This window comes from Phascolarctos cinereus, unplaced genomic scaffold, assembly GCF_003287225.1.
Source record: "Phascolarctos cinereus isolate Bilbo 61053 unplaced genomic scaffold, phaCin_HiC Scaffold_4;HRSCAF=312, whole genome shotgun sequence".
NCBI classification, from domain to species: Eukaryota; Metazoa; Chordata; class Mammalia; order Diprotodontia; family Phascolarctidae; genus Phascolarctos; species Phascolarctos cinereus.
Genome location: NW_027555847.1, coordinates 267,120,552 through 267,143,564, shown reverse-complemented (window position 1 = coordinate 267,143,564; position 23,013 = coordinate 267,120,552). Strand labels below are relative to the sequence as shown.

Genomic DNA, 23,013 nt, shown 5'->3' with positions numbered 1-23,013 from the left:
CATGTGGCCCTCTAGGTCCTCAAGTGTGGCCCTTTGACTGAATCCAAACTTCACAGAACAAATCCCCTTAATAAAATAATTTGTTATGTAAAACTTGGACTCAGTCAAAAGGCCACACCCAAGGACCTAGAAGGCCACAAGTTCCCCACCCCTGATCTGGGTAAAGATATGGTCACTCCTCTCCTGGTCTGTCTCCAGGAAGGGCTACTGATCTCTTGGGACTGAAAGTGATATTGTTGTGGTGAGGATCAAATGAGATAATATTTGTAAAATGCTTAGCACAGTGCCTGGCATATAGTAGGTGCTATATAAATGTTTGTTCTCTTCTCCTCGCTCTTATTGCCCTTTGTTCCCATCCTGTACACACACACACACACACACACACACACACACACACATACACACACACACACACACACACACCCCACCGCGGGGTTGAATTTTATTTATTTTTCAGTTTGTAAATATGCATGTTCCTGCTGGGATACTGATCTCTTCTGTGTCTACACTCTCTTGATAATATTATCAACTCTCATGGATCCAGTGATCTCAATTTGGAGGATTCCTAGTCGCAGCCCTCAGTTCTCTCCTGAACTCCTGTCCCACATCACCAATAGCCTGTTAGACAATCAGAATGTCTCACAGGTATCTCAACTCTTTTTCTCCTTTGTTCACAGGTTCCTCTTTTATTCTTTCATTATCATTAAAACTCTGAGCAAATACTGCTCTAACTAATCAGTGGTGACTTTTACTTAAGAGTTGATATTTCCCTTTGATCTGTCTAGCTTTCATTTCTTTCTACTTGAATGGGTTTATGAATGTCATGGCTTAGGATATAAAAGAGAGTGAGTTAACAATGTTTGTTAACTGTGTTGGAGCACAGAGGAGGAGTACTGGATGGCACATTGACTCATTCAGTATTCTTACCTGTAGCAAGCTAAAATGTGAAATAAATAGCTTATACAAGTGAGGGAGGCAGAAAAAATGGTCAGCATCCAAACGTCTGTAATAACAACAAAAAAGGCATCTTAATGTTTTCTTTATACAACACAATACCTACTTCAAATACTTAGCTCCTTAAAACCTGATTCTCTGTACCACGTGATACCACAGTACTCTGTGCCTTATGTATGAGAAAGAATTGGAAAGAATCTATTTTGATTCCTATGGCATGGCAGCCTGTGTTCTAGCCCCAGTTCTGTTACTAACTTGCTGTGTGGCCTTGGGACAGGTCACCTCACCTTTCTAGGCCTTTCAGTAAAATAAAGAGACTGGACTAGAACAAAGGTTTTCAACTTGGGGTCAAGGGAATCTATGGATAGATTTCAGAGAGCCCTTGAATTCAGATGGGAAAAAGTTATGTCTTTGATTTCTCTAACCTCTAAATGAAATGTAACATTTTCTTTAATTATTTAAAAAACATAATTCTTAGACGGGCTTCATCAGTCTGCCAAAGAGGTCCCCATTATACAAAAAAAGGTTAAGAACCTTTGGACAAGATGATCTCTAAGGTGGCTTTCAGTTCAAACATTCTTTGAATCTTTTCTATTAAACAAGTAGGTTAGAGGGATATCATAAATATCCTTAGTAAGGCATTTGACAAGTCTCATAACATTCTTGTGGAAAAGGTGGGAAGATGAAGGCTAGAAGAGAGTACAGTTTAAGGTAGATTCCCAAAAATGGCTGCACCCAAAGAATAGTGATCAAAGATTAATAACAACCTGGAGTGAGTTTCATCAGTGATTTAAAAGACATCAGGACATATGGATAGATTGCTGGATTTGGAGTGAGAAAGACCTGGATTCAAATCGCATTTCTTATTTAACCTATCTGAGCCTCAGGCAATTCTCTAATACCTATTTACTAAATTATAGGTGGGTTGTGCTCCACCAACAAAATCACAGATTCTTGACATATTATTGCATCAATGACTCAGATGAAAACATAGATGACAGGAAGATGGAAAGTATGGCTAATTCTGGGTGACAGAGCCAAGGGTCCCAAAGATCTTAATAGGTAGGGAAGATAGGCAGAATTGGTTGTAATAAAATGAAATTGAATAGAGAGAAAAGTGAAGTCCTAGACTTTGGTTCATGAAATCATTAGTATGGGGTATAAGAAGCATGACTAGACTAGAATTCCTATTTTTAAAAAGATCTTGGGGTTTCAGTGGACTGCTAGCTTAATTTCAGTTAACAATGTAATGTGGCAGGCATGTGATCTTAGGCTAATGTGATCTTAGGCCGCATTTGTCTATCTGTCTGTCTGCCTGTCTGTCTATGAAAGTGATAGTTTTGTTGTATTCTGATCTGAGTAGATCCCATTTAGAATTCAGTGCTCAGTTCTGGATATAGCAAGGACATTGGCAAGTTAGAACATTTTCACAGGAGGAAGACTCAAATGATGCAACAACAACAATATGCCAGCATTTACATAGTATTTGAAAGTTTGCAAAGCTCTTTACAAACATTACCTAATTTAATCCTCAAAACAACCCTAGGCAACAGGTGCTATTATTATCTCTATCTTTCAGATGAGGAAACTGAGACACAAAGAGTTTAAGTGACTTGTCTAGGGTCATACAGCTAGATAGTATCTGAGGCTAACTTTGAACTCAGGTTTTCCTGACTCTAGGGCCAGAATTCTATCCACTTTGCCACCTAGCCATCTGATGGATGTGTTCAGTCGTTTTGGTCGTATCTGAGTCTTTGCGACCCCATTTTGGGGTTTTCTTGGGAAAGATACTGGAGTGATTTGCCATTTCCTTCTCCAGATCATTTTACAGATGAGGAAACTGAAGCCAACAGGATTAAGTGACTTGCCCAAGGTCACACAGCTGGTAAGTGTCTGAGGCCAGATTTGAACTCATGAAGATTAGTCTTCTTGACTCCAAACCTGGTACTCTATCCACTGTTCCACCTAGCTTCCTCATAGAAGAATAGACTGAAGGAGATGAAGCTATATTTGAAAAATTATATGGAAGACAGATTAGACCTGTTCTTCTTGGCCCGAGAGGACAGACTTTGGAGCAAAGGTCGAAGTTTCAGAGAGGTAGGTTTAGGCTTAGCACAAACAAGCAAACAAACAAATAAATCCTGGAAGAGTCCACAAATGGAATGGGCTGCCTTAGGAGCCTGCACTTTTCCTCTTTCTAGAGATCTTTAAGCGTAAGTTGGACGACTGACCACTCATTGAAGATGCTATGGAGGTGGATGGACTAGATTACCAGTTAGCCCCTTTTAAATCTAAGATATGGGTGGTCTGTAATCTTGTTAATCTATAAGTTCTCCCTAGAAGAGAGAGCTAAAATATTGGGTGCTAGGATTAGGATCCAAAAGGATCCTATAGGATAAAACAATTGAATCAATCTACGATCAATTAATAGAGATAAATATAAAGTCCTATACTTTAGTTAAAAAAAAATGGCCTATGGCACACTCCCAGTTAGTATGTATAATGAATCCTCCAGAAGTGTTTGCATTATTTAAATTCGTACTACTTATTTGCATTGGGTTGGAACTAACTATCCTATTTTACATAATTATAACTTTAAATAGTGTAAAGTAGAATACATACAACCACTTCAGAGGATGCATTATTCATATAATTGGGACCAACTTCATACAACTTGAAGAACACAGGTGTGCTAGTAAATATTTAACAGCTAGCTACAGGGGAGGGTATGTGTGTACACATGATTTACTTTTAAGTTTAATATATATTATTAATATTTTCTCCATGACTTTCTGAAGTCTAGAATAGTTCATCAATAAAATAATAAACCAAAACCCAATTTGTAGCATTTGCCTATGCCCAAGGTATAAATGCTTACACTGGAAACTTAGAAATCAACTTTTGCATCCATTATAAGCTGGTCCCTGCGTACTCCTGATATATATGTAGAGACAACAGTTTACGTGAAAAAGATAGGTTTTTGTCCACTGTGAGCTCAGTTTATCAGCAGTTATGGCATATAAGACCAACAAGTATAGCAAATATCATCTTAGGCTGCAGAGTGTCTGCAACGCTCAGTGGTGTTATCAAAACAAAACAGAACAAAATCCTTCAAGCTATCATCCTCTATCTCTTTTTCCATCTCAGCTAAAGTCCTAGAAAAAGTTTTCTACATTCACTGCTTCCCCTCCCTTTCCTCTCATTTACTTCTCAGTTCTTCACAATCGGTCTTCCAAATGATAATCATTTTGTATTAAACTGCTCTCCTCGAAGTTCCCAATAAACAATCCTCATCCTCTCTGCTGCATTTGATATATACCATACTCTTCCAGGTTATTCTGTCCTCTCTGGATTTTCATATCTCCCAGTTGTCCTCCTTATCCATCTGATCAATCCTTTTCAGTCTCCTTTGCTGGTTTAAATCAGAGGTCAGCAAACTACAGCCCATGGGCCACATCCAGCCTACCTCCTGTTTTGGTGTGGCCCACAAGGTAAGAATAGTTTTTTGTATTAAAAAAATGTTTACAGTATCTAAATAAAACTCAGACATAAACTTCTGAGACAACGTGATATAGTAAGGAGAGAGCACTTGGACTTAGGAATTCAGGTTTTAACACTACTATGAACCTTCAGCAACTCATTTCACTTGTCTATGACTCAGGTTACTCGTCTGTAAATAAGTTGGACTGGATGATCTCAAAAATTCCTTCCAGCTCTGATAGGTTATATCTCATATTATGTCTTATGCCTCTTACATCATATGATGGTACGATCATTTACATTAGTTATTTTGTCTCAACTCCTTCCGGCAAGTTGCCCTTTTCCATGATTTAGGATCATCAGATTTAGAGATGGAAGAAACCTTAGAGTAAATCTTGTCCAATCTTCTCACTTTACAGGTTAGAAAACAGAGGCCCAAAGAGATGGCAGAAGTTGGCCAAGGTCCTAGGGCTAGAAAGTAGTAGAAGTTGTATTCAAACCTATGTCCTCTAAACCTGGGGCTCCCTCTGCTATACCATGCTGACCTGTTGCTTGGACTCCTCAGTCTGGGAACACTATTACCAATACTTCAACCAGAAGGAGCTTATGAAAGAAAGAACCAATTTTTAACATTAATTCTGGAGTTATTAAATGACATTAACTGAAAATTCATAAGTTTATGAGCCTCTTACAGAATCACCCTATTAAGTTTTCATTTTAATTCGTTAATAAATGGCTACATCCACTAAAATCCTACTCTATTGCTTCATGATGGTATGGAAATTATGGGTTGTTCAAGGTTATTAATGCCTTGGTAGTTTATACCAAATTGGAAAGGCATTGAATAAAGGACTAGTGATGGCCTATATATGTTAGTCATCAAAGGATGTTAAATTTGGAGAGGCTCCTTGTTAAAAGGTAGGATACCTGGTGATGGATTGTCTTTGGTTGCAGTAACTCATTAAGCTCACATTTAGGGCAGCTAAGTGATGCAGCAGATAGAGCACTAGACCTGGAGTCAGGGGGACCTGAGTTCAAATTTGATCTCAGATACTTACTAGCTGTGTGGCCCTGGGCAAGTCATTTAACTCTGATTGGCTCAAAAAAAAGAAAAAAACCCAACACACACATAGTGGACGATGTTGTGTGAGGTGCAATGAGAGGGGAAGCCTATTTAGACACAATCATAGATCCTTAATTATCATAAATATCTTAAGTATTAAGGAGATGATAAACAAAAGGGGAAAAATGAAACTAAAAGGAGAAACAAATAATAAAAAGAGAAAATGAAAAATTCTAGAATGTTTTATTCTACTATTGGTCGAGTAGAAAGTAATTTTTAAAAGATAAAATTCTGTTTTCCCCATTTCTCTAATTTCTGTTCTTCAAAATCCCTGTTTTCAGGATGGTTTTGTTTCCAAACTATTCTGTAAAAATGGTTTTGTTTTATTTTGTCAGTTGGTTTAAGAGAAAGAGCCAAGCTGAAAAATAAGCTTAGAGCTGTGATTATTTCTTTTCACAGAACTGCAATCTCAGCCACCCATAGCACAATAACTGTACAGGGACTTATTTACCTTTTGCCACGGTAATCAGCTCCTTTATCCGTAGAATAGCTGGTGTCAGTACTCCTGTCTCATTAACTGAAGCAACGTAGCTCTCCAGTCCCCCCTCAAATACATCTAGCTCTTGTACAATGTATGTGTAAATGCAAAATTCAATTATAATGAACTGGGGGAGAAATGGAGGAAAGATTTTAGAAATATTGTCATTATTCATGGCATAGCCCAACTCACACAAAGTCCAATGTTATTCTGAAAACTGTTTCTTTTAGGTCATTCAGGCTCTTTACCTCTTTTAAAATTTTCTCTAGTCTCAATATGGTTCTGATTTATTTGAATGGCATTGAAAAGTGAGAAGTGTTCTGTATCTCTACCATGTTAGAACATCAAATAAATATGGGTCCAGACATCCAGATGGGAGCTCATTAAATTGAATCAAATTGTTACAAGTAATCCAAGGTCATATTTCCATTGGTAGATAAAAGGAAGGCTTGAGGATGACTTTAGGGATGATCCAGGGAAAATAATAAAAATCATCTCTTTTTTACATTGTGTTCTGTTTTTTTTTTCTCTGACATTACATGAGCAATCCAAGCAAGAACGTGGTTTTGTTTTTGCCTAAATTATAATGATCATGGATTCCTACCTGTGGAAAAAGTACCAGATTGGGAATTAGTAGACCTGAGCATAGATTCTTATACCCATTCTGCTACTGACTAGCTATGACATCTTGGTCAGTTTTCTTACCTATCACTGGCACAGAGGCCTGATCTAATTGTGATGAGAGATTTTAATTATCTAGACATCTGGACTCTCCTATCTGAAAAAAAAAAAGAGACGCTAATGACTTCTTGACTTAATGATGATTTCAGCCTTTAAAAGGTAGAAGACCTAACAATAGGAAATTCTGTACCTGAACAGATTCTCAAGAATAGGGAGGAACTGGTTGTTTGAGGGTAGAAATAATGGGAACATTGAGAAGGGAGAGGGAAGATGACCATTCCATATTAGAGTCTGTGATAGGAGAGAGGAAAGCCAGACACAATCTGACAATCCCTAGATTTTGTGAAAGCTGATTTCAAAGGATTCAGAAGGAAGGTGTGAACTAAAATTCTCCAGGAAAAGTCAGCGGAGGAGAAGTGGTAAAAACCTCCATGAAATTCTGAGAACCTGAAGGGAAATAATTCCAATGAGGCAATTATCCCAAGAAATTAATGAAGAAACCCAGGGAACTTAACAACCAATTTTAATTGTTTTTAAAAGATATGAATGTAATTTGGAAGCAAGGGTAGATAACAGAGGATGAATAATATGGGAGCATGATATAATCCTGTAAAAATCATGTCAAGAGATCTATAGCTATGGAGCTGAGGCTGGTGGAGGTTGTGGGACAATACCTGATAACAGAAAGAAGGAGGCTCAAGTACTGCATTGTTTCTGTTTTCCCTGGCAAGAAGAATGACTTTGGGGGCAGCTAGGTGTCGAAGTGGGTAGAGCTTCAGCCTTGGAGTCAGGAGGACCTGAGTTCAAATGTGACCTCAGACACTTGACACTTACTAGCTGTGTGACCCTGGGCAAGTCACTTAACCCCCATTGCCTCACCAAAAAAGCAAAAAAAAAAAAAAGACTTTTGCTCTGGAAATGTCTGAACAAGAAAAAAAAGGTTAATAGGAAGCTGATATCTAATCTTATCAAAGAGACAGTAAGACAGTTTCTCATTGTCCTTAATGACTTCAAGTCACCTGTCTCAGATGAACTTACATTCCTGAGTACTGAAGGAATTATTGGATTGATTGCTGAATGATTTTGAAAGTTTAGGGAGAACAACAAACATACCGCAGGACTGGAGAAGGGCAAGTGTCCTGATTTTCAGGAAAGAAAACAACAGAATTTGTAAATTATGATCTAGGGGAAAGGGAAAAGAGGGCAAGCATTTATTAGGTGCCTACTATGTGCCAGGCACTGTGATAAGTGATTTATAAATATTATCTCATTTGATCCTCACAACAACCCTATTAAATAAGTGCTTTTATTATCTTCATTTTACAGTTGAGCCAACAGATTTTAATGCAGCTTTCTGAGGGTCACATAGCTAGTAAGTGTCTGAGGCTGGATTTGAACTTAGGTCTTCCTGACTCTAGGCCCATTACTTTATCCAGTGTATGAGCTAGCTTACTTAGCACACTAGACTTCAATTCCTGGTAAAATTTCTCCTGCCTCATACGGAGAATGCTTCTGGCAGATGAATTAGCTCTAATATTTGTGAAATGAAGAGTATTTTTAAAGTTTAGGTAGAAACTCTGAGGATGAGAGGTATGGGTTGGTATGGGTTTTCAGGGACTCTTCTTTGGCAATTCAATTCAATAAACATTTATTAAAAACCTACTATATATAAGACACTGGAGATGCAAAGATGAAGACAAAACTTCTTAACTTTAAGGGTCCTTTAAGGAACACAAGTTGTACTAGAAAGTAAATACAAGAGTGATTCGATATTGGATAAAACACTAACAAGTGGAAGCATTGGGAAACTCTTCCAGAATTGACGCTTGAGCTGAACATTGAAGGAAGCTAGGAATCCTAAGAAATGGAGGTAGTGAAGGAGTACATTCCAGAAATGAGAGAAGTTCCAGAGACTGGAAATAGAATGCTGAGTTTGGGAACAGCTAGTATGCCATTTTGGCTGAAGCACAGAGTAATGTAAGTAAAATAAGATGAAACGCCTACAATTATAGATGGGAATCAGGTTATGGAGTGCTTTAAATAACAGGCTGAGAAGTTTGTATTTTAGGCAATAGGGAGCCAATGTAGATTCTGGAGCAGAAGAGCAACATAGTCAAACACGAATCTCAGGAATGCTTATTTGGCAGCTCCACCAAAGATGGATTGAAGAAGAGAGACCGAAAGCAGGAAGATCAATAAAGAGGCTATCAAAATAGTTGAGGTGAAAGATGAGAGAAGGAACTAGGGTAGTGACTCTGTGAAGGGAACTGATGGAAGAGATGTTGTGAAGTTAGAATCTATAAGACTTGGCAATTGGCTGGGATAAGGGGATGGGGGCAAAGAAAAGGTAAGTCAAGGATGACTCTGATGTGAATCTGGATGCCTTGGAGTGGTGTCTTTACCAGAAACTGGGAAGTTTGGAAGAGGGATAGAATAGAGGGAGGGAAGAATGAGTTCCATTTTGTACAAATTGAATTTGAAATGTTGATAGAAGAACCAAGTGGAAGCAAGTGATATGGGCCTAGAGAAAGATCATGGATGGTTTGGAAGCCATCTGCATAGAGATAACAGTTATGCTGTTGTAAGCAAATGATATCACCAAGAGAGTATATAGAGAGAAGAGGTTTCAGAACAGCTAAATAGGTAGGAGCTGGGTAATGATCCAGGAAAAGTGACTGAGATGGAGTGGTCTTAGTGGTGGTTTTAATACCCAGGAAAGGAAGTAGTGATTGCTAAGAGCCAGACTGTCTCCTCTACAACAAGTTATGCCATACTATCCTCATTTTGGCAAGATTATTAGATGGGCAGATAAAGGAATACTGTAGATAGAGTATAACTGGATTTTGGAAAAGTGTCTGACGAAATCTCACATACTTTCCTTATGAACAAGGTGGAAAGGTCTGGGTTAGATGATAATGGTATTAGGTGTACTAATATAGGCTGGTAGATTTAGACCTGGAAGGGAACCTTGAGATCATCTAGTCAATTCCCTCATTTTGCAAGTACTTACTGAAAGCAAATGGCCTAGCTGCAATTCAAACCCAAATCCTCTAAGTACTTCCATCACTCTTTCCTCTTTTCTACATACTCTGCTTCTCCCTGCCCTACTTCCCACAAAGAATGGTTTGAATGTTTGGACCAAACAATAGTAATCAGTGTCAACTTAGAGGGAGATGCCTAGTGGAGTACCCCAGTGATTTTTCTTTGCCTGCATTCTGCTGGGCATTTTTATCAGACTTAGATGAAGGCAGTGAGGCTGTGTTGATTAAATAGAAACCTAAGGGAGAATGCTAACATTTCAGATAGCAGAGTCCAAAATGATATCTATAGGCTAGAAGAATGGACTGGATCTAAGAATGAATGAATGAAAAAAACAATTTATTCAATACTTACAATGTATGTGGCAAGCATTGTGCTACATACATGGGATATAAATACAAAACTGAGATAGTCCCTGCTTTCAAAGAACTTGCATTCTAATAGGAGGAGACAACTCATATGGGGAAGTGGTGGCCAGTGAAGGTGTTTTAGGCTAGGAAGTCACAGGGTTGGAGATTGGAGCCAAGCCATTGGAATGATACACCCTTTCAAGTAGGAAGAGCATTATTGATTTGACAGTGGAGTCCAGAGCAAAAGGTAGAAAGTCAGGGGAGGGGAGGTAGGAAAGAGAGTGTAAGCATAGAAGCAGCAGGCAAGAAAATGACCAATGAGACATGTGACTTTGTGTTTACACACACAGTGAGTCAAGAGAACAAATTTTCCTAGGGTGGAAGGTCCTAAGATGAATGTATTAAGTTCCAATAGGACATTATATCTGGAGCCTGAGGTCAAGTGATCAGGTGAGTGTAGCACCACTAGAAGGGCAGATGGAAAGAAAATGGCCAGAATGTGAAGCATGACTGAGGCTTGGTGGATGTAATGGCTCATGAGAGTTCTCACTCATATACTCAGACTAGTGATCTCGCATGTGCCAGGACAAGAAAATGGCTTGGGGAAGCATGTGAAAGATGGCTAGGGCTGGTAGTCAGGACAACATGGGTCCCAAAAGGAGAAGTTCAAAGCTGAGTGGATTAAGACCCTGAGGGTATGACCTCTGGAAATTCAATGATCCAGAGTGAAATATAAGGTTAGATGACAAGAAGAGGATCAGGATTCGAAGCATCATTGAGAATGGCTAGATATAGAGGGCCATGTGACTTTGCCCTCACACACTCACCATTAAAGACAAAATGGGTCCCAGGGGGGCTTTCCTGTCTACATAAGTATTTTACGAGATGACTTTTCACATTCATCCCAAATCTGGTATAGAATTTTAGAGTTGGGAGGGAGCTAGGCAGCCATACCCTGCCAGTCCATAATTACCTACCTGAAAAGGAGTCATCCAGCCTTTGCTTGAGGACTTCCAAAGATAGGGAATATATCATACCCTGAAGCAACGGTTCAACTTTTGAACTGTTCTAATTTTTAGGAACCTTTAATTTGCCCCTTTTCATTTTTTCCTTATTACTTAAGTAGTTATGAGTTTCAAGGCCAAACAGAATAGGCCAAATTCCATTTCCACCTTATCAGCCTTTAGATGGTTGAAAGCAGCTATTATGTCTTCCCTGAATCTTCCCTTCTTCAGGTTAAGTATGTCCAGTTATTTTAATCACTCCTAGGTGGTGTAGTGGATAAAGTGCTGGCTCCAGAGTCAAAAAGACCTGATTTCAAATGTGGCCTCAGATATTTAATAGCTGGGTGACCTTGGATAAGTCATTTAAGCTCTACCTGCTTTGGCGTTCTCATCTGTAAAATGGAGACAATAATAGTACCTATTTCCTAGTGTTATGAGTACACAATGAGATATTTGTGAAGTGCTTTCCAAGTGTTAAAGTACTATATAAATGTTAGATATTATTGTTATTGTTGTTATTTGTATTATAATTATTTTATTAGGCATGTACATGAAGCCTTGAATCATTTTGGTTGGCCTCCTCTGGATTTCTCCATCTTATCAATTGATCAATCAACAAAAATTTATTAAGCAGTCACAGTCGTAGGCACTGAGGATATAAATACAATAAATGAAGCAATCCCGACTCATAAGGAGCTTACGTTCTGATGGAGGAGACAACAAATACATATAGAAGCATATATAGAATAAATGTAAAGGAAATAAATACTAAGTGATTGGGAAGGGGGAGCTGAAGTCATTGTCAGGAATGGTTTCATGTAGAAGTGCTTGAACCACATGTAATAAGTGAAAGAAATGATTATTAATAACCAATGATTTAGGGAGATCCAGAGTTTCCCTTTTTTCTTAAGTCTGGCTTTCAAAAGTTCAGTCTCTTGAAAGACATTGCTAAAAATGAGATGGAACTAACTTTCTCCTTCAGATCCCACCCAGGTGGGGCAGCCTTGTGTTCTGCTTAGGGTTAGGTGGGGCATAAATTCTTTGAAGGGATTACCCAAGGCTGGGAGGAATTTAAATGGATGACATAATCAAAGTCCAGATCCAGCCCCTCATTGTAATATTCATTCTCGTTAATCATTAACTAAGCAGAGTTGATAGCAGTCCTTTTTAACATTCCTCTTCCAAAAGGACATGTAAGCCATGACCCCAGTCATGATTGTCTTTGGTCTAAGAGAGACGGCCAAATGACCAACTTTTTATTAATAAATGTGCTGTCCTTATTAATAAAATGATTAAATTACCTAGAGATTATGTCTGTCAAAGATTTTTAATTGCTACAGAAGGAAGACAGGGAGTTTAGGAAACAGAATAAAGGAGGCCATATGTTACAAGCCTGATGGAAAGGCTGTGTGCAAGGCCTCAAAGATGGGAGTTGTTATGTGTGAGGAACAGAGAGAAGGCCAGTTTGAGTGGATTACAGAGTGCAGAAGGAAGAGTAATGTCTAGTGAGATTGGAAAGATAGGGTGGGGCCTGGTTGTGTTTAAAAGATAAACACAGGAATTTGTATTTTATTCTAGATGTCATAGAAAGCCACTAAAATTGATTGAGTACGAGAACAGCATGGTCCGATCTATACTTAAGAAAATGCCTTTGACAGCAGTATGGAGGATGGATTGAAGTGGGGAGACTTGAGATAAGGAGACCAAATAGCAGACCCTAGCAATAATTTAGGTAAGAGCAGATGACAGCTTGAACTAGAGTGGCGCTTATGTGGGTAGAGAAAAGGGGAGTCAGGTGAGAGATGTTGTGGAGGAAGAAGATTTGGCTGCTATTTGGGTGAGAGTGAGGAGTCAAAGATAAAGCCGAGGTTATGAACCTGAGAGGATAAGTGAATGGGTGAATAAATGAATGAATGAATGATGACTTTGGCCTGGAAAAAAAAATGCTATCAGATCTGGCAATGGTTCTACCTTTGACAGAAATAGGAAAGTTTGGAAAAGGAGAAAGATAATGAGTTCTGTTTTAGACATGTTGAATTTGAGATGTCTCTGGGCCATCTGGTTTGAAATGTCCAATATGTAACTGATGATACAAGATTGAAGTTTAGGGGAAAAACTGGGTATACACACATACACACACATGTATATGTATATGTATATATCAATATATTTATGTATGCATTTGTATATACATATACATACATACACACACACACACACACACACACACACACACACACACACACACACACACACACATATATGTGAGCCATCTGCGTGGAAATGATAATTAAGTCCATAGGAAGTAATGAGGACACCAAGGGAGAGGACAGGGGTAAGATGAGGGGGCCTAGGATAGAACACTGGGATGATAAAATTTGGATGATAAAACAGCAGAGGACACTGAGAAGGAACACTTCCAGGAAGCTGTGCCTCTTAATTCATCCCAAGTCTACGTGAGCTGCCGTATTGAGTTTGCTGCTCATTAAAATCCCCAAATCTTTTTCAGTATGATCATGACAATGAAGTGTCATTCTGATATATTGACCTTGCAATGTTTTAAGCAAACTAGAATATTATGTTTGAGATTAGTTAAAACCCTTAATAGCCTGTGATACTTACAAAGACATTTTATATCAGAGCCTTGAACTGAATTGAATTGGATCATTAACATGGTTAGATACTCAGAGATAACTACATTCAATTTTATACCTTGAATTGAAATTCTTAAAACTTACGTGTAAAATATGAAAGATCTGTGATCCCTAGCAGTGTGGAAACTCCATTCAATAATGGAAAATGTAAACCCTATGACTAGGAAGTTGTTTGAGGCATATAGAGGTTAAGTGGTTAACTATGGGCATACAACTAAAGAATGGCAGAAGCAGGACAGGTAAATGCCTTCCTGCCTCCAAGCCAAGACCTCTATCCACTAGGACTTGTAACAAGCATGCACTGGTTTGAATACATTCCACAAAGCTAGATGAAATCTTTATTCTAGGCTAGTAGATGAGGTTCCTAGGGATTTGGGCTGGTGCTTTTTCTTCTCTATCCTCTGAAAAAGCACAGAAAGGGCAGATTAGTCCTATGTCTCTCCCCCCCCCCCCATTTGATTGTCCTCTGGGGTTAATTACAGTATGAAAAAGATTCTTTAAAAAAAATTATTATACAGTTAGCTTAACTAGTGAATTCACCTTAGGACATTTAAAACAAAGGTACTGAAAAAAATTCACCTTGCACAGTTTCTTAAGAGCATGTCTATTGTGTAAAGTGATCTTATCTTCCCATATTTGTAACCTAGAAAAGGATCTGATTTACTTACAAGATATAAGCAGATGAAGGCTAATACAGTAGCACCAATCATTCGACTTGGGAACTGAAAATAAGGATCCCACTCATAGATCTTACGTTGGAACCAGGATTTCTCTGCTTCTCTGTAGATAAATAAACCCAAATAGATCATACATTATTCAAAAACCGATGCCCATCTTTCTCGGTATATCGATGTCAGAATCTCTTCCTTCTGTTATCTTTGCAGGGAAATTTCTGGGAAGTCATGTTATTTCTCTGTGCTTGTTACCTGTACATAATAATTTCTGTTCTAGGCTACCCAATGCTCCCATAGCACATAAGTAGGTTGGAAGCTTATTTAGGAAATTCAAATGAAGGAGGTAGGTGATGCAGTGGATAGAGTGCTGGGCCTGGAGTCAGAAGACTCATCTTCCTGAGTTCAAATGTGACCTCAGACACTTCCTGGCTGTGTGACCCTGGGCAAGTCACTTAACCTTGTTTGTCTCAGTTCCTAATCTTTAAAATGAGCTGGAGAAGGAAATGACAAGTCACTCCAGTATCTTTGCCAAGAAAACCCCAAGTGGGGTCACCAAGAGTCGGACATAACTGAAATGACTGAACAACATGTCACTAACAACAAATTCAAGGAAGTTCTATGATGCTTGTGAAATCACACATGAGTTATGTGCTCTGAAAAATTTAACTTGCTATAAAATATAAGGTATCATCATATCTATACAAGTGCCACAGCCTCATCCACTTTACTAAGATGCCATCTTTAGCATCTGTGTAGGAGGTCAAGTAGTGCTTTTGTTTGCCAACTATCATGACAGTGCTAATTTAGAAATATGAAATTTCAGAGGAAAATGTCAGTCAATAAAACATTTATTAAGTTCCTACTTTGTTCCACAAGCAAACAAATAGGTTAAAAAAACTATAACCAGGATAAATAGAAAATAATCAACAGAGAGAAGGCACCAGAATTTAAAGGAATTGGGAAAGGCTTCCTATAGAAAGTAGGATTTTAGCTGAGACTTGAAGGAAGCAGGCGGGGGAGATGAGGAGGGAGAACATTGCAGGGATGGGGGACAGCCAGAGAAAATTCCTGGGGTCGGGAGATGTCAGTGTCCCTGGAGGGAGAAGTACTTGATGAAGTGTAAGGGACAGTAATTTTTACCTTAGCAGGGTTCATTTATTTATTAAATTAAATTTATTTATTGAAGGCTTGCTTTGGGTGTTACTCTTACTCTGTGCTACATGTTTTGAGTTGTTACATGTTATGGTTTGATTACATCTTTATGCTCCTGTCCTCCTCAAAGTGCTGCTTGGTATATAAAGTACATTAAAATGAATTTTTTCTTGTTGTTTGTCCTTCATTCTTGTCCCTCCTCTGCTTTTAGTGCTCTCCTTAATTATACACACATACACGAGCACACGCACACACACACACACACACACACACACACACACATATTTACTTATCTGGTTACATCTTGTTTTCTCTAGTAGAATATAAGTTCCTTGAAGGTAAGAACTGTTTTGACTTATTTTTTGGTCTGTTATCATAGTTGTATCATTTAATAAAAGCTTGTTGAACTGAGTTTTTATTAAATATCATAATTGATATTCATTATTATATATTATTATATTTTTATATAAAGATAACATATATATAATAAAATTATATATATTACAAAAATATATATATAGTTTAAATGGTCGCTTTTAAACTATACCACAAGAGACCAGCCTGCAAATTGCCTAGGAAAAATATGGAGGTGGAGAAGGGTCTTTCTTTATGTGATTTTTTTTACCCTTCCCTGGAGGCACATAGGCACATTTTGTTGTTATCATTCAGTCATTTTTCATTCCTGTCCAACTTTGTAATAAAGTAAACAAGAAAATTTCTGAGTCCTACCATTTTAGCTCAAGGGCGGTGTCCATTGTCACTGAGAAGGAGAAAAGAGGAAGAGCATCTAGAAAGTACTGGTTGGGGACAATGAGGTGACATAACAGAATCACAGGGAGGAAAGATGAGGAATATCACAAGTCAGATGGCCTGCTTAGGTCGGGGACAAGTAATCAAGTCTTACTTACTGTTCTGGTGGTTTTCTCATGAGTTGTTTCACATGCTCTGCTTGATGAACTTCCAGGAAGGATCTTTCTTCCTACAGCAAAAGGAGAAGGGCTTTGACCTTCCAGTCCCCTTATGATTTATTCCCTTCTGTGCACTCTATGATCCAGCTACATTGGCTCATTTGCCATTTCTTACCTATGATATTCCACCTTCATCGCAGTGCTTTGGCATTGGCAGTCTCCCATGCTTGGAATGCTTTCCTTCTTCCCCTCCAGCCTATTAATTTCTCTGGCTTCCTTCAAGACTTAGCACAAAGCCCACCATCTGCAGCGGGCCCTTCTTGGTCCAATTTACAGGGCCCCCTTACAGCTAGTGCCTTTCCCTTTACATTGTTGTTGCTGTTTAGTTGTGTTCGACTCTTTGTGACCCCAAAGACCATAGCACACCAATGCTGTCCATGGGGCTTTCTTGGGAAAGATACTGGACTTGTTTGCTGTTTCTTTCTCCAGTAGATTAAGGCAAACAGAGGTTAAATGACTTGCCTCGGGTCACACAGGTGGTAAGTAAGTATCTGAGGCCAGATTTGAATTCATGTCTTCCTACCTCCAGGCCCAGCACTCTTTCCACTGAGTCACCTACCTGCCTCCTAAGCAAACAAAAGTTAAGTGACTTGCCCAAGGCCACACAGCTAGTAAGTATCTAAAGCCAGATTCCAGCTCAGTTCTTCCTAATTCCAAGTCCAGAGCTTTATCTATTGAGCCATCTAGCTTCCTCCCCCACTTTACATTACCTTCCATCTGTTCTCAAAATATCTTCTACGTACCTGGGAAGTAGGCGCTATTATTTCCCCCTTTTTACAGTTGAGTAAACTGAGGCAGACAGAGGTTGAGTGACTTACACAGCTAAAAGTGTCTGTGGACATATTTGAACTCAGTCTTTTTGACTTTAAGCCCATACTCTATTTACTGTGCCACCTAGCTGCCTCTACAGAGACTATTTTCCTCCTGCTTACCTGTGTAGTTCATTGTTTTTATCACTTTTACCTTATATCCCTAAACCGCTGAGGTTGCTCCCTATTTCCAAAAATTACTGTAATGCCCAAATTAAGTAGTTTCTCCACCCTCCCTCCACCTTTTTATAGCTCCTTAGTTCACACAGGCAACAGATTTCTATATCCTATGCAGAAATAAGAAGGAATAATGCTCTGGTCTTATGTCTGCTCTTCTACCCAAATTTCCTTAATATCCCCCTTGGAACTGAAGAATTGAAAAATTGCCAAAGTGTCAGCATTTGTATCAGTGTGAATTATTGTCACAGAGATGGAACCCTTTTCTGTATAAAAACAGGAAAGCTGAAGACCTACCTTCTCTCTATCTCTCCCTCCCACCCCTGTCTCCAGTCCTTCCAGGAGCTAAAACCCTCTGAGTGTGAGAAAAGAGTAGTATGAACAATGAAGGAAATTTTATAAATACTGATATTTCAAATGCCAGAAATTCTATTCTCTATAGCCCTGGCTGTCCTGCTACAATAACTTTCATTGATTTAAATGCTGGTATAGGTAGTGAGAGAGTTGTACAGTGGAGAGAGAGCCAGTCTTGCAGCCAGGAAGATTTGGGTTTGAATAGCCTCTCTGGTACATACTGGCCATATGTCCCTGGGCAAGTCACTTAACCTCTAGGCAACTCTGATTGGAAAAGGCGGCAACTTGCAAAGGAAAAGAGAATTGCCTCACCTAGAAATTCTTTTTATGATTGAAATCACAAATTTTGTCCCTGTCCCTATTGATGCGGTGCTTTGAGGTTTTTATGGTATTTTCCTCCCAGAAATTCTGTGAATTGTCTAGCAGAAACAAGCATTATCATTTCTAACTTATTGATGAAAAAGCCAAAGATCTGAGTAGTTATGTCCATGAGGTCCAAATGTAGTATGTTTTAGAGGCAGAATTCAAATTCAGGCCTTCAGACTCCAACCCCAGCCCTCTTTTCATTACATCAAGCTGTCTCTTAAGTCTTATGTATTAAATGAGAATTCACTACCTTTCATAAGCCACAGGGAGAATATTTTTAACTATCACCTGGGACCTGAGCTGTAACTAACAATTTATGTTCCTGGGGAAGCAATTGGAAAGCAAAGGAGGGGGGCAGCAGTGACAGATACCTTGGCCATCACAAGGCAGCTGCAGGTATCGGAGAGCAGGAAGCTCCCAGTGAGAGGAGAGGCAAGGAACTTACCTAGATGAGACATGAAATGGGTCTTGTAATAGATTCTTATTTTGACAAAATATTCTTGCAAACTGGGTGCTGAGTTCATTTATTTTTCCCACTGGTACCTTCTAAATTTGGTACTCCTGAGCAAAGCCCCTGTCACTCTGTCTTAGTTGTGACCCCTTCTGAGTTGCACAAATGTTGTGGAGGTGTGGGAGAGCCTACTAGGGGTGACCTGGAGGCCATATGTGGCCCTCTTCAGATTCTGAGATTTGTTCTATGAAGTTTGGATTCAGTCAAAGGGCTGCACTTGAGGACCTAGAGGGCCACATGTGGCCTTGAGGCTGCGGGTTCCCCACCCCTGGCCTAGACATAAGAAGTCAGACACAACTGAAAGAATTTGTTCTGTAAAGGAGAGAAGACCTTATCATAGCTTGTATAGACCAATTCTTTGCTCTGGGTCACCAGCTATTTGGGGAAAGGTGATGAAAATGAGCTCTATTTGTCTGGTTGAGGTAAGAAAGATTAGAGGAAATCTAAGCGATAGGAAAAACATTTCCTGGAAAAGTAAATGGCAAACCACTCCAGTATCTTATTTTGTTTGTTTTGTAGTTTTATTCTTTTTCCATTTCCCCACACGCTATGATTCATTTTGAGATTTGTCAGTGCATTTCACAGCAAAATGAACAAGGGAATTATTAAGTAGTTGTGCATAAAGGAAATTGTTTGCATGTGTGATTTACAGCATTTTGCATGATGCTGCACATAGAGGAGAGGAAGGAGAGAGAAAGAGAGAGAGAAAGAGGGGAGACAGACAAGTGGAGACACATGGAGACAGAGACAAAAAGTGAGAGACAAAGAGAGATAGAGATAGAGAGACAGAGAAAGACAAAGAGACAGAGATGCAGAGACAATGAGACAGAAGAGAGGAGAAAGAGAAGAAATAGAAAGAGCAAGGAGAGAGGGTTGAGACAGAAAGATAGAGAAAAGGGACAAAGAGAGAGAAAAGGGGCAAAGAGACAGGAAAGAGAGAGAGAGAAGAGAGAGAGAAGAGAGGAGAGAGATAAGAAAGAGACAGAGATAAAAGAGAGGAGAGAGACAGAAGAGAGATGGAGAGAGAGACAAAGAGAAAACAAGAAGATAAGAGACAAAGAGAGAAAGACAGAAAAGAAACAGAGAGTGAGAAGAGAGAGACAAGAGAGTGAGAGAAAGAAGAGAGGAGAGGGAGAGAGGGAGGACATGAAAGAGGTATTTGAGAGAGAGATGCTTTGGAGAGAGGAAAAAAAGTAGAGAACCTGAGAGAAGAGAGACAGAGAAACACATTCTTTGAAGGATACTTTGGAGAGAGAGACGAAGAGAAAGACACAGAGAAATGCTTTGGAAAGAGAATATCTCTTTGGGTGACATCACTTGGTTCAAGCTGGCATCTTATCTTGCTCTCATCAGAAGGGCTCATTCACTCCTGTGTATTTTTCTGATACACTCTAATCCTTGTAGCTTCTCCAATTTCTCTTTGCTTTTTTGCTTGGATAAATGAATTTTCTCAACATTCAAGATTGTGATGGTCTTTTCAGTAACCAGCATTTGGTGGGAAGGTTCCATGCCAGTGAGTATAAGCTCAGGACTACCCTCTCCCCTTAAAGTCTAATGACAGGAAAGTAGCTATTGTTTTCAACCTATTGTATCCCTACATCATCAATATTTAGGGAAGAAGACAGACATAATTCTAATCCAATACCCCTCTTAGAAATACAAGGCCCTTTCTCTGTTTATCTCAAGGCAGGAAGTATAATCTCCCTTGGAAAAGGCATGGGCAAGATTCCAAGGCTATTTTTCCAGCCACATTTTAGACAACCCACGTGGGCATACATATCTTACATGGGCACACAGACTTCTTAAATAGATAATCATAAAGCTGACTTTTTTTTAAAGATGGCGTGGGTGTGGAGATGGGTGCTACTCACATTTTGAACCTCCAAGCCTAGATGAATCTTCAGAGCTTTTACAAACATGAACACAAAACGGCCTAAGAGGAAAGCCAGACACAGCAGGGAGGGCCAATAGAAGATAACAGTTTCATACGCTCCAATTAGCTGCAATAGAAACCAAAACAGATAAATATAAGACTTCTAAAGTCTCACATATAGGAAGGAAAGAAAGAAGGGAGGAAAGAAGGAAGGAAAGAAGGAAAGGAAAGAAGGAAGGAAGAAAAGGAAGGAAGGAAAGAAAGAAGGAAGGAAAGAAGGAAGGAAGGAGTATCTGCTCCAAATACGATGGAAGTTTGCCTTGGTTACCCTCGCTCAGATATGACACATCAAAAGGAGAAGGAGGCTTAGCGATTTTCCATCTAACCACCAATCCAGTGCCATTTTATGTGGAGGAAAATGCTCCTCAGGGAGGTGGAGAAATTTGCTCATGGTCACAACCTCTAGTTTGTGGCAGAGTTGGGACTAGAATCGAGGTTTCCTGGTGCTGATTGGTGGCACAATGGATGTTGTCAAGGCCTGTTGTCAAGGAAGACCTGAGTGCAAATATGCCTTCAGATAACTAGCTGTGGCAACCTGAGAAGGCACTTAAGCTCCGTCCATCTTAGTTTCCTCAGTTGTAAAATGGGCACAATAATAGCACCCAACTCCCAAGAATATTGTGAGGATCAAAGGAGATAATGTTTGTAAGGTTCTTAACACAGGGCCTAGCACATAGTAGGTGCTTAATAAATACTTGTTTTCTCCCTTCCCCCTCCACCACCATCTTTTTTGCTTCCCTCTCATGTTGAGAAAAGGACTTGATCCAAGGAACAAACGGGATAGTATATGTGAAGGCGCTTTGTAAACTGTAACTTGATATCCAGATGTGAGATATTATCAATAGTATTATTCCCTTGAGAGGTAATTTGATGTAGTATTACTGGGTGAGCCATTAAGTCAGGAAGACACATTCTTTCTGAGTCTGTGTCAGAGTTCCAATCCCGCCTCTGACACATACTAGCTAGCTCTGTGACCATGGGCAGACCATTTAAGCTTTCAGTGACAAAGGCAATCCCCTAATATTGTGTTACAGAGAAGTTGTTGATTTGCATCAGTGAAAGGAATTTCCCCACTGAGAGTTCTTTACTCTAATGAAATCACAGTCCCAGACTAGTAATTTCATTATTGTTCTAATTCCTCCCATTTGTAGTAGAGTGCAACCTTCTAATACTTATAGTCTTAGAGTGCTGCCTGAGACTCAACTAGGTGAAGTGACTTGCCCACAGTTACAGAGCTAGTAAAAAATCTGAGGCAGGTTTTGAACCCAGGTCTTCCCAGTTCCAAATGCAATGCTTTGACTACCATGACAGGCTACCTTATGTTCAACATCATAATTCCCCCTAAATTGTTAGTTGATAAGAACTAACTTGGAATTTTATCTAATTTATCTATTTCCAATTATCTATCTTTTCTATTTATCTGAGGTTATTTTGTTATTTAAGGGTTATTCCTGGAGATGAAAAAAAAATCAATAACTCAAAGGAATGAATTTCTAATGGTGAAATTTCAGGCACCACGACAGGTGATGGGAAAATATTTTGGTCCAGAGACTTGCTCAGCACCACAGCCTTTCTACTCTTAAGGATGGCCCTGGCTCAATATCTCATTTTTCATTCAGTTTTGGTCACAAGGTCACCGTTTTCCATACTCCATTTCATCCTTATCAGATATTAAAACCTGACAGCTTCTTTGACAGCTTCATGATTTATTAATTGTTCAGAAAAGGGTTTTGCCTTTTTCATTTTTCTTCCAGGTTGTCTCTTTGCAGCAGTCTTGGTTTATTCTTCTGTTTAGGTAACTTTGGGGAATGAAGAAAATCTAATGCTCTGCTTGGGATATTTCAAAGCAGGGTCAACACCAGGGTATCTGAATGATGGGCGAGCAGTTACTTCAATCTCCTAGCATCTCTTTCCATGAAAGTCTAAATGTGTGTTTGTGTGTGCGTGTGTGTGTGTGTGTGTGTGTGTGTGTGTGTGTGTGTGTGTCTACCTGTCTGTCTGTCTCTCTGTCTGTCTAATAGGGAAGGAAACAGGTGTTTATATAGTGCCTATTACATGCCAGGCACTCTGCTAAATGCTTTGCAAATATTCTCTCGTTTGATCCTGTCAGCCACCGTAGGATGTAGGTGCAGTTAGTATCTCCATTTTATAGTTGAGGAAACTGAGGCAAGCAGAGATGAACTAACTTGTCCAAGGTCAGACAGCTAATAAGTGTCCTAAGCTGATTTTGAACTCAAATCTTCCCCGTTCCAGGTTTGGCACTCTGTCCACTGCGCCACCTAGCTGCTGTAGGTGGCTACTGCAAA

At 39.3% G+C, this 23,013-nt stretch overlaps 1 protein-coding gene and 1 long non-coding RNA gene across 5 annotated transcripts in view; one reads left to right on the top strand and one right to left on the bottom strand.

The window, feature by feature from the left end:
* The window catches only part of LOC144456890 (uncharacterized), a 192,437-nt gene that overhangs the window by 110,233 nt on the left and 59,191 nt on the right, over window positions 1-23,013 (top strand). The window lies entirely within an intron of this gene.
* Window positions 1-23,013, bottom strand: part of LOC110220472 (stimulated by retinoic acid gene 6 protein-like) — a 119,739-nt gene that overhangs the window by 45,475 nt on the left and 51,251 nt on the right. For all 4 annotated transcript variants that reach the window (XM_021004484.2, XM_021004485.2, XM_021004487.2 and 1 more), the window contains exons 7-11: window positions 20,646-20,774; window positions 16,498-16,568; window positions 14,432-14,543; window positions 6,009-6,162; window positions 928-1,003 (exon numbers count right to left, since the gene is read on the bottom strand). In XM_021004484.2, coding sequence (XP_020860143.1) covers window positions 928-1,003; window positions 6,009-6,162; window positions 14,432-14,543; window positions 16,498-16,568; window positions 20,646-20,774 — 542 coding nt within the window. The remainder of the gene's footprint in view (window positions 1-927; window positions 1,004-6,008; window positions 6,163-14,431; window positions 14,544-16,497; window positions 16,569-20,645; window positions 20,775-23,013) is intronic.